Genomic DNA, 12,568 nt, shown 5'->3' with positions numbered 1-12,568 from the left:
TCTTGATTGATCATTTGTGTGCATTATTGTTATCACTGTGATGTCAGAAACTCCTGAACACTCTAATTCTCAACAATCATTCAATAATCATCATGATTCCACACCTCAAGATAATCATTTTTATCTTCAGTCTTCGGATAGTCCAGGGATGAAACTTGTAGGTGATCCATTCGATGGCAGTGGTTTTGGTAACTAGAAATGTTCTATGACAATTGCATCATCTCCTCGTAATAAGCTAGGGTTTGTTGATAGTACTTTACCAAAACTAGACATTAACAGTGCTTCATTCAAGAGTTGGTCAAGGTGCAATGATATGGTCATATCCTGGATTCTTGGTGCATTGTCAAAATCCATTGGAAGGAGTGTGATTTCTACAGATTCTGCACATCAAATTTGGATAGAACTGGAAGAACGTTATGGTGTCTCGAACGGAACACAACTATTTGGCAATGAATTGAATGAACTGTCTCAGGAAAGCATCAACATTGATGATTACTTTACTAAACTGAAAATGTTATGGGATGACATTGATTCTCTCACTCTCATACCTACCTGTACTTGTGGCTGCAAGTGTGGTGCATCTCATAAGCTATCTAAATTCCAACAAGATCAAATGATTATTCAGTTTATGATGGGTCTTAATGACACATATTCAATCACGTGAGGTTCTATGCTGATGAGGTCTCCTTTACCTACTGTTAGTCAAGCATACAGTCTTATCTTGCAAGAAGAATCACAAAAAGAAATTCATTCAGGAGGACACTTTAGTGCTGATTCTGCCTCACTAAATGCTAGACCTATAAGCATCAATTTTAGGGTGAAAACACTCGCTAATATTCACGCAAGTATACGCGTTTGCAAGTAGTATAAGATATAAATCAGATTTGTTCCCATAAAGACTGGTTTAGGTTAAGTTCAATTTATGAACCTATGTAACAATATTTGGTTATCGCTCAATGCTAAGACAAATAACAAATTGGGTTTTGATTAAACTAAGAGATTATACTAAATAACATTAACTAAGAGAATTGAGATTGAATTACTATATATGACAAACATGGGATTCTAACTTCATTAAATACTTCATTCAAAGTCATTGTTCTTTACCTTAGCATGTGATGGTGATGACACTAATCAGATAACACGAAACTGATAAACGCCAACTTTCGTTGCACGAGCACCATTCTACTAGATATCCACAAAAGAGATAGAAGCTGAATAGGCTCCAATTATATTGAGACCCTATATGTCTATAGAATTTGACAACATAACGGTTTAATCATAAGTTATCTATCTTGATTACATAGGGCAAGTAAAACGGTTAGACTTACCCACTAATCATGCATACAATACATGAACCTATGCTAGCATGGCAAGTTCTAAATTTCAATATTCTTTGTCGCTTCAATAGAAATTAACACGCTATCTTATATGTTAGCTACGCACATAAGATGAATAAGCACAACCAATACTAGGATATCAATCAATCACCACACACCAAGATATCGAAATAAATTAACTATAGAAATCCATAAGTAAATCCACTAGAATCCCATGACAACGATTAGCCCATAATTGAACTCATCGTCACCATGGGTTTCAATGAAAGCATGGTATAAAACAAGGTCTTAATAAACTGAATAATAATTAAAGTACAAATAAACGAGATCTAGGTTCAACAAGAATGAAAACGAGCATCCAAAGTTACAACTAATTCAAAGAATCACAAGTTGGAAACAAGATCTTCTTTTTCGGAGTTGTTTTGTGCTTCTAGGTCTTCTCCTTGGTATCTCAATCTTCCCAGATGATGAAAACCTTTTTTTTAAGTATATATAAGCCCATATTGGACCTGAACCCTTAAAATCGTCAAATTCCACTCAAAAAAGGTTTTTTCAGCGAAGTCAGCGAAGTCAGCCGCGCATCAGCGCGCGGCCGCGTGGCACACCAGGCGGGCGCCTCCACTAGCAGGCGGCCGCGTGGTACCTTTCTGGAAAATTCTGATGAATCTTATTTTGGCCATAACTTGAGTTCTACTCGTCAGAATTAGGTGATTCAACTGCCCACACGAAGCTAACGAGATTCTCTACAACTTGACAATGGCCTTGGCTTCCAAATCTGATCACTTTCCATCATATTTCCTTTAAAATCTCATATCTTTATATAATTGATACTTGAAATACAATAACACAAAAATACATCAAAATACCAACAACTTGAGTCCAAAACACCAATTTAAGCTTGTAATGAAGCGTTCCAAGTGGATATAAAATTCACTTATCACACCCCTAAACTTGAATCGATGCTTGTCCTCAAGCATAAACAGACTCAAAACTACAAAACAAACCTAATGCATGAATGAAACTACGTGAATGCAACTAAATGATAATGCAATCGATCCCCTCAGAATAACCATTACCAAATGAATAAGCCAATGCCTCTATGAATGCAATGACTTAAAACAGAGCTCGAATAAATCCCACAAACCAACTCATAAACCAGAAATGTGCGTGTGTGGAATGCTTAACAGATATCTCTCAAAACTAGATCAATAACCATAACTTATCTATCATCGAAACAATCAAAGGTTTATAAACAGAATAGACAATAAACACATTATGACTCACAACACCTCCTTTCTACTAGAGTTATACAAGGATTTACACTATTATTGAACACATAACGAAGATGCTTATTTGACTGTGTAATAAATGAGGTCCCAAAAGACTTATACAATAATATCCATGTTGCGAGCGTTACGTTAGCGGATCCCAGACTATAAAAGCCTTAGGTCACTAGGCACAAAGTCCCCTAGAACTTAATAACTCGAGTATTAAAGAGCTCACTCTTGATCAATTATGCATAAACACATACTTTTTTTCTCTTTTTTTTCTCTCTTTTTTTTCCAATAATTTCTGAATGAGTGCATTTCGCTCCATCTCATTCAACCCTAGACTACTCATAAAAATATGAGCCGGCTACTAGCCATTTGACGCCTAGCCTTACAACAACTAGCAATGAAATCCAAGTTTTTCTCCAGATAAAAAAAATCAGTGTTTTTACGTCATTACGAGAATATCACAAATTCTAATTATAATCAAGTGATTAAATCTCAACAACAAACAAGTATGATCATAATCTAGATCAAAAGCAACCCTATAAGACTTTGTGAAAATATTTGTTTCTGGCATGCAAATCAATTCATTAGGACTTAAACATCCCTCTATTCGTCATCACCACACTCAAATCAACATCAACTTTTAAAATATCATAGTTCATCTATAAGGGATCATGCTAAATATGCATGCAAATGAAACTATATGAAATCACATAAAAATAAAAAAATATGTCCTAAATGAACAATCACTACTAGAATTATGTCAATAGACATCGGTCCTTAGACATCGGTTGCTCAGACGACCGATGTTAAGGTTCTTTTAGACATCGGTTATTTTAAAACCGATGTTATTGCTTATATTAGACATCGGTCGAGAAAATAACCGTTGTCTATAATTATTTTTCAAAAATGAAAATGTTAGTTAGACATCGGGTTTTCATATAACTGATGTCTTTGTTTTATAGATATCGGTTGTAGTTTACAACCGTTGTCGATGATTAACTAAAAAAAATTAAAAAAACACGCGGAAAGTTTCCCCCCTTTTATTTCCCAATTATTCCCCCCTTAACCAAAAACTAAACCCATGTTCTCTTGTATATCTCTCCTCTCAACTCTCTTCCTCTCCGGCATCTCTCTCTTATTCTCTCTCATATCTCTCTCTGTATCTTTCTCATTCTCTCTCATACCTCTCTCTCTCTCTCTTTTCTTCTTTCTCATCTCTCTATCTGTGACCATATTTCCATAATTAAAACCCTAATTTATATCACCATCTGACATTGCAATTAATTAGGGTTCTAATTAAACACCAAATTATAAATTTTCAATTAATCAAACTCCTGCTATGAGAAACCCTAATTTCTCGACCCGGCTTGGATTAGTTGTTTAATTGGGTTTTGTTTTCTTTATCAAGATTTGTTTTTCTGTGTTCTTATTTTTTATTGGTGTTTTCAACAAGTTTTGAAATATCAGTACCCATCTCAAATTGGAGGTTCCAAAGCTTGTGGATGAGATTTATGAGAAAGTGAAGGAGAAAGCTTGGGGTAAGTAATTAAAAACTTTACTCTCAAGAAAACCTCTTTGGTCTTGATTTATGAATGTTCTATATCTCTCTTATGCATTTGAATTTTTTTATCAAAGAGTGAGAGAATTTGAGCAAGAGGGATGTTAGCTCCAGATCGTCTGGATTTGAAGGATATCAAGGTTTTGAGAGAGCGGAGTTTACATAAGATGAAGAAAATGGTCGAGAAGAGGCGACAAGGAGTTGCATTAGGTTATGGTGAGTACATGGAGATTTATGTCTTGAAGGTGTTCTTTTCTGTTGTTAAAGCTAGTGATCGCGTTGTTTGCCAATTTTATTGTGAAAATTGGCCTTTCAAGGTATGATTATTATGTGTATCTTCGTGTTCATAATTAATTTTATGTTTTGTGTTGTATATGATGTGTAATGCATCAAGTTTGATAGTGTATATGATGTCAATCTTCTCTTCTGAATAACAACAACGCCAAAGTGCATGGCTATGGACGCTCATCCTTCACCAACTCCTTATCAACTGCTCGTACATTTTTGTCATTGACACAAAAATTTCTTCAGCGAAGCTCTGGTTTGACAACCGGAGCTATTGCTGGTCTTAAAGATTGTAGTTTACTAGCTGAGCTTAATGTTGATTATATATAGTCTTCCACAATAATCAAGCAAGCTCAGACCTTATTTGTTTCTCAAGCAGACACTGTTCATACATTAATGATATCTATTTTAACCAATACATAAACTTGTTTAGACGGGCTCGAAGAAACTGCTTCTTCTTAGAGTTTGAAAGATAGAGTATCTGTTCCTCTTGTTAATGCAACTAAGTTTTATAGTGTTTCTTTATCTCTTTTCCAAACAGGTTGGGTTCCAACTACAAAAAGAGTTTTATCTCGTACTCCTAAGAGGAGAGGAGCATTTGCACACGTTAGATTCCCTTTTAAAACATCTGACAAAAATAAAGCAATTCTTCAAAAGATAGGTCGCAGACATCTTCTACAAGATGATAATGATTATATAATATTGAGTAACATTGTTATCGTGAGTCAAGATGGAACAGGGGACTTTACAACCATCAATGACGCCTTAACTTTGGCTCCCAACAAAACTGTAGCTAGTGATGGCTACTTTGTGATATATGTCATAGTTGAGGTCTATGAAGAATATGTGTCCATTCCAAAGAATAACAAGTACATTATGATGATTGGTGATGGAATTAACTAGACAGTAATCACTGGCAACCATAGTACTGCTGATGGCTTGGCAACTTTTAACTCTGCAATATTTGGTAAGACATTATTAATTTCTTGATTTAATTGAGTCAATTTTAACTTGTAATATTTTATACTTCGATATTATATAATACTTGTAACATATACTGATTCAATGTTGTTTATGCAGCTGTAGTGGGACAGGGATTCGTAGCAGTAAATATAACATTCCAGAACACAGCAGGGGCAGTAAATCACCAGGCAGTTGCAATGCGAAGTAGGGCATATATGTCAACATTCTATAGCTGCAGCTTTGAAGGGTATCAAGATACCCTGTATCCCCACTCCAATAGGCAATTCTACACAGAATGTGACATATATGGCACAGTCGACTTTATATTTGGCAACGGAGCCGCTGTGCTACAAGATTGCAACATCTATCCACGTAAATTTAAATGTATTTTCAGTTTTTTTCTTTTTATTCAGTAGATGTTGGCTGTAAATTATTCATTCAGCTCTGATACAGTGTATATTCTACAGGTGATGAAAGAAAGAGCAAAGAATAGAGTGGATGATCTACAAGGTATGTTCTGTGATCTTAAATTAGCTAGAAAAGAGAGTCGTACTAATGATGTTGCTTTATTAGAAGAACAAGTTAATCAGATGCTTGGAGAGTGGCAATCTGTACTTAATCATCCTTCTCCTGCTACTTCTTTTTAGGTTATCACACCCACCCTCTTATATATGTATTATAGTGTTTGCTGATTGTTTTGGTTTTTGATTGCGTAATTTTTTTTGTTGTTTGATCTTTGTGTGATTCGACAATTATGATAAACGGGGATTTGTGCGCGGGATAGGATAATTTAATATGTATTTATGTTTTGATTAAAATTATAACTACTTTAAGTTGAATCAGAAAAAACACTTTAAATATACTTTAAGGAATATATTTTCAGGTAGTTGCAAAGGGCATGAAACAGGAAGCCTTGGCTCGACTAAGAAGAACCAAACTCAACGGATCGCTGAAGGCCGCTGCTATACTTTATATGGCATGTCACAGTTCTATTTTGAGTATTATATCCATAACTTTCTTGCTGCTATTTAATTTGATTCAGAAAGTCTTAGTTTTTTAATCACAGGTTAAGATTAATATGTGTTTATAGCCAGTTTTTTAATCACAGGTTACATGTCTATAATGTCGTAAAATTAGTGTTAATTTCTATAATATAGGCCAATGTCTATAATACAGTTTATAGCCTTAGAAAGTTTTTGATTCAAAAGTAATTGAGATAGTTTCTTCCCAGGATATTGTATTTACCCTTGTGCAATCTGGTGTTTGTGCTGCATTTAGCCGAGGTAATTATTTATTTAGATCTTCAGATACAAGTTAAAGCTGTCTTTGATATGAAAAAAGGTAAATGTAACATTTGAATTGTTGAATGCAGAAACCAATGCAAGGATATGCTTTATAAATGTCGTGGCAAGCCCGATGCCGGCTTCCCTCTTTTTCAGTTCGAGTCATTGAAATGGTCTGGCTTTGTCAACCCTGCTGACAACCCTGTTGTCGCACAAGGCTTGGAAAAGTTTTAGGCGAGATAGAATCTTTTTATTGATTGGAAGCATGGTAAAGAAAATTGGAGCCCGCATGAAAGGGGATGACTTGAGTACTAGAAATATGGTTGATTTTACACATTAGTTGTACTTTGTTTAGAATGATAAACATATTTGATATTAGTTGTACACATTGAGAATTTGTTGATCTTAAATTCAATTGAGTAATAATGTATATATATATATATTGGTTGAGTTTTGAGAATTAAGTTTTTTCAGTATTTTGGTTAATACATTGTCTAATATTCGATGTTAATAAAAGGATATTAACACATCTAAACAAGGCAATGACATCAATTCAAAAATAAACACCTGATGTCTATTTATCATATTAACATCGGTTATTTAATAAACAATCGATGTCTATTGTTCAAATTGACATCGGTTATTTAGAAAACAATCGATGTCTATTGTTCAAATTAACAGTGATTCTTTAAAAACAACCAATGTCTAATACGTTTGAGACATCAATTTTTTAATTTTAATCGATGTTAATTCATAAATATTGTTTGTGTGTTATAGTTTTAAATAGGCCTAATCGTTCTAATATTGCATTTCTGAACTTGACATAACTCAATTAGAAAACAATAATGTGAATTAGACATCAGAAATTTTCCAGAAACGTTGTGTAAGATTACTTAGACATCGGTTTTTAACCGATGTCTATGAGAAAATATCTTTAACATCAGTCACGAAGACATCATACATTTTTTACATAGACATCGGTTTTTAACCGATGTCTAAGGTGTTTTTTCTAGTAGTGAATCATGCAAAAATATGAATGAATTACAACTAAACATGCAATATGAATCTATACGAATTTATATGGACACACACTACTAATCCTTACATTATCACCCCCAAACTTAAAACTTTCAATATCCTCATTGAAGTTAATAATAAGGATTTCAGGCATACCTAGTCGTCAGAAAGATCACCCTCCTCGGGTGGAGGATCAGGTGGCCAATCAACCTCGCCACAAGTGTCTCAGAAAATAGTGCTCAAAGCCTGTGTCAAATCTGCAGCAAAATGACGGTGAATGTCGTGCATGGCCTCCATACGCCTAATTACTCGCCTGTACTGCTCATCACCAACTCCAGTCCTATCAACTACCTGTTGCACATGAGAAGAACCCTCTGTAGGCACTGTAGGATTCGTTCGACTACCCTCTACATCATCAAAGATATATCCCAAGCCCTTATCATGTGGTGCACCTCAGAATGTATAACTCAAGTGATCTGGTAGTGGGTGAAGCTCAAGTGTGGAAACATCTTCAATAGACGGCTCGAGGCGCTCCTGAGAAATTTTCTGCTCTGCTAACCCAAGAGAATCGAATGGAAAATCCAACTTCCTCTTCCAAGGAGGTTCATTCAAAACCTGCATTTGCTGTACTTTAAAGCACTCCTCTTTAGCTGTGGGTAACTTTATTTCCTTGAACACATTAAAAGTGACCTTTTGATCGTAAACCTTAATCGAAAGCTCTCCTTTTTGTACACCGATCATTGTTCGACCTGTAGCCAAGAATGGTCTTCCCAAGATAATGGGAATCTTCTTATCTTCCTCAAAATCAAGAATTACAAAGTCAGCAGGGAAGAAGAGTTTATCCACCTTGACCAAGACATCCTCCACTATACCTCGTGGATAAGCGATGGAATGGTCAGCTAGTTGCAATGACATGTATGTTGGTTTCGGATCAGGCAGACCAAGCTTCTTGAAGATAGATAAGGGCATCAGATTGATGCTAGCTCCTAAATCACATAAACACTTGTCGAACGATAAGTTTCCGATGGAGCAAGGAATAGTGAAGCTTCCAGGATCTTTAAGCTTCGGAGGCAACTTCTGTTGCAGCACAACACTGCATTCCTCCGTTAGAGCAATGGTCTCTAAGTCAACGAACTTCACTTTCCGAGAGATAATACCTTTCATAAACCTTGCATAGCTAGGCATCTGTTCAAGAGCTTCAGCGAAAGGTATGTTGATATGAAGTTTCTTGAACACCTCCAAAAACTTCTCAAACTTCTTATCCAGCTTTTTCTTCTACAACCTCTTAGGAAAAGGAGGTGGAGGATAGATCTGTTTCTCCCCTGTATTACCCTGAGGAGGAGTGTGTTCCACAGTAGTCTTCCTTGGTTCCACCTCTGCTTCCTTCTGCACTTCTTCTTCAGCCACAACTGCATTTTCTGAAACTTGAGATTTTTCAGGCTCTTCGTCTTGCTGAATTTGGGGGCTTGCGACATTTTCAGACCTTAAGGTGATGTCGTTCACCTGTTCTTCAACTTCCCCCTTGTCTGGATTTGTTTCCGTATCACTAGGAAGCGTTCCTGGTGGTCAATTCAATAAGGCATTAGTAATTTGCCCTATTTGGTTCTCCAGAGTCTTGATAGAAACAACCTGGCTTTGGCATATAAGAGCCTGGCTTTTGCACATAAGCCGCAACTCCTCCAATTCAGATTTTTCATTCGAAGATAGACATGCATCATGAGTTTGTTGTTTTGGTGTAATTTGTTGCTGAAAACCAGGAGGGTTGAATAGCTTATTTCCAAACTGCTGGAACGGCTGTTGCATCACATTCTGATTGTTGCTCCAGCTGAAGTAAGGATGATTTCAGTTGTCAGGATGATAAATGTCTGGAACCGGTTGCTGCGATCTCTGAAAGTTGCTCACAAACTGAGCTGATTCACTAGATATAGCGCATTGCTCCGTCACATGCGGACTTGCACACAGCTCACAACCACTAATTAACTGCTTAACACCATAGTTAGCCAGATAATCGATCTTAATAGACAACGCCTTTATTTGAGCAGTGATAGCCGTAGCTGTATCCACTTCAATAAATTTTGCTACCTTGCCCTGTGGCAATCTCTGGGTTGGATACTGATATTCATTAGCAACCATCAGTTCAATTAGATCATAACCTTCATCGTAGCTCTTAACCCATAAGGCTCCACCTGATGCTACATCGAGCATGGGTCTGGACTGTGCTCCTAACCCATTGTAAAAATAAGTGATGATCATCCAATTAGGCATTTCATGATGAGGACACATCCTAAGCATCTCCTTGTAGCGCTCCCAAGCTTCACATAGCGATTCTCCCGTTTGCTGTGCAAATTGAGTAATAGCATTCCTGAGTGCAGCTGTCTTCGCCATAGGGAAGAATTTAGTAAGAAATTTCTGAGCAAGATCTTCCCAAGTAGTAATCGAACCAGCTGGTAGAGAGTGTAACCAGCTCTTAGCCTTGTCCCTCAGAGAGAATGGGACAGGTCTCAGCTTAATAGCATCTTCAGAAATACCATTGAACCTGAAGGTGTCGCAGATCTCTATGAAATCCCTAATGTGCGTATTGGGATCTTCCATTGGAGAACCCCCAAACTGGACTGAAGTCTGTACCCATTGAATTATGCCAGGCTTGATCTCAAAAGCATAAGTTATGATAGCTGGCCGAACAATGCTAGATTGAATGTCATTGATCTTGGGTTGAGAAAAATCCATCAAGGCTTTCGTTTGTGCTGCTGGATCTCCCATTGTAATGAGTACCTGAAACACAAACAAATAAATCGTGAAAGTAAAAGAATCCGAGTCAGTGAACTTTAACGACCACTGATGACAAGCACATAAACTAAAAATTAACATCGATTCCCCGACAGTGGCGCCAAAAACTTGTTAGGGCAAAAACACGCGCTAATATTCACGCAAGTATACGCGTTCGTAAGTAGTATAAGATATAAATCAGATTCGTTCCCACAGAGACTGGTTTAGGTTAAGTTCAATTTATGCACCTATGCAACAATGTATGGTTATCACTCAATGCTAAGACAAATAACAAATTGGGTTTTGATTAAACTAAGAGATTATACTAAATAACATTAACTAAGAGAATTGAGATTGAATTACTATATACGACAAACATGGGATTCTAACTTCATTAAATACTTCATTCAAAGTCATTATTCTTAAACTTAGCATGTGATGATGATGACACTAATCAGATAACACGAAACTGATAAACGCTAACTTTCGTTGCACGAGCACCATTCTACCAGACATCCACAAAAGGGATAGAAGCTGAATAGGCACCAATTATATTAAGACCCTATATGTCTATAGAATTTGACAACATAACGGTTTAAGCATAAGTTATCTATCTTGATTACATAGGGCAAGTAAAACGGTTAGAGTTACCCACTAATCATGCATACAATACATGAACCTATGCTAGCATGGCAAGTTCTAAATCTCAATATTCGTTGTCGCTCCAATAGAGATTAACACGCTATCTTATATGTTAGCTACGCACATAAGACGAATAAGCACAACCAATACTAGGATATCAATCAATCACCACACACCAAGATATCGAAACAAATTAACTATAGAAATCCATAAGTAAATCCACTAGAATCCCATGACAACGATTAGCCCACAATTGAACTAATCGTCACCATGGGTTCCAATGAAAGCATGGTATAAAACAAGGTCTTCATAAACTGGATAATAATTAAAGTACGAATAAACGAGATCTAGGTTCAACAAGAATGAAAATGAGCATCCAAAGTTACAACTAATTCAAAGAATCACAAGTTGGAAACAAGATCTTCTTTTTCGGAGTTGTTTTGTGCTTCTAGGTCTTCTCCTTGGTATCCCAATCTTCCCGGATGATGAAAACCCTTTTTTTAAGTATATATAAGCCCATATTGGACCCGGACCCTTAAAATCGTCAAATTCCACTCAAAAACGGCTTTTTCAACGAAATCAGCGAAGTCAGCCACGCATCAGCGCGCGGCCGCGCGGCACACCAGGCGGGCGCCTCCACCAGCAGGCGGCCGTGTGGCACCTTTCTGGAAAATTCTCATGAATCTTATTTTGGCCATAATTTGAGTTCTACTCGTCAGAATTAGGCGATTCAACTGCCCACGCGAAGCTAACGAGATTCTCTACAACTTGACAATGGCTTGGCTTCTAAATATGACCACTTTTCATCATATTTCCTTTAAAAGCTCATTTCTTCATATAATTGATACCTTAAATGTAATAACACAAAAACACATCAAAATACCAACAAATTGAGTCCAAAAACCAATTTAAGCTTATAATAAAGCGTTCCAAGTGGATATAAAATCCACTTATCAATCAACAATCACATCAACTTGGTGTTTCATTCTACAAGAAGTTTGATGGTGATTCAAGGAAAGTTACTCTTCAGTGCAATTATTGCAAGAAGTCAGACCATTCAATTGACAAATGCTACAAATTACATGGCTTCCCACCTGATTTCAAATTTACAAAATCCAAGAAATTTGCTGCACAAGCTGAAGTCCCATAAAAATTTGCTGCTGATCAGTCTTTAAACAATGGGATTCCCAACCAAAGCACTCAATCTGCCAATACTAATTCTGGAAGTTCTTCTGGAGGTCTCACACCAGAAATGTATGCTCAATTAATGAGTTTTTTTAAGAACTCTCAGCCTTCAAACACTACTCCAACTTCTGCTAATTTTTTTGGCAACTCTGTTTCCACTACTTGTCTCTCTACTACTGTCAACATTAACTAGATAATAGATAGTAGAGCAAATGATCATATGTGTGCCTATAAAACTCTTTTTTCAACTAT

At 36.5% G+C, this 12,568-nt stretch overlaps 1 protein-coding gene, 1 non-coding gene and 1 pseudogene across 2 annotated transcripts; all 3 read left to right on the top strand.

The window, feature by feature from the left end:
* The first annotated feature begins 205 nt into the window (after nucleotides 1-205).
* LOC141695350 (uncharacterized) lies at nucleotides 206-664 on the top strand. Its single transcript, XM_074499603.1, has one exon. The coding sequence runs from the start codon at nucleotides 206-208 to the stop codon at nucleotides 662-664; it is 459 nt and encodes a 152-aa protein (XP_074355704.1).
* A 3,612-nt stretch (nucleotides 665-4,276) lies between these two features.
* On the top strand, nucleotides 4,277-6,940 carry LOC141695349 (putative pectinesterase/pectinesterase inhibitor 41; annotated as a pseudogene).
* Nucleotides 6,941-9,986: 3,046 nt separating this feature from the next.
* LOC141699178 (small nucleolar RNA R71) lies at nucleotides 9,987-10,093 on the top strand. Its single transcript, XR_012565660.1, has one exon. It is a non-coding gene; the product is annotated as a small nucleolar RNA R71 (small nucleolar RNA).
* The last annotated feature ends 2,475 nt before the right edge of the window (nucleotides 10,094-12,568 follow it).

The sequence above is a fragment of the Apium graveolens genome, chromosome 11 (genome assembly GCF_009905375.1).
Source record: "Apium graveolens cultivar Ventura chromosome 11, ASM990537v1, whole genome shotgun sequence".
In the NCBI taxonomy this organism is placed as follows: Eukaryota; Viridiplantae; Streptophyta; class Magnoliopsida; order Apiales; family Apiaceae; genus Apium; species Apium graveolens.
The sequence above is the reverse complement of the archived record's forward strand: the minus strand, read 5'-3'. Positions and strand labels throughout refer to the sequence as shown.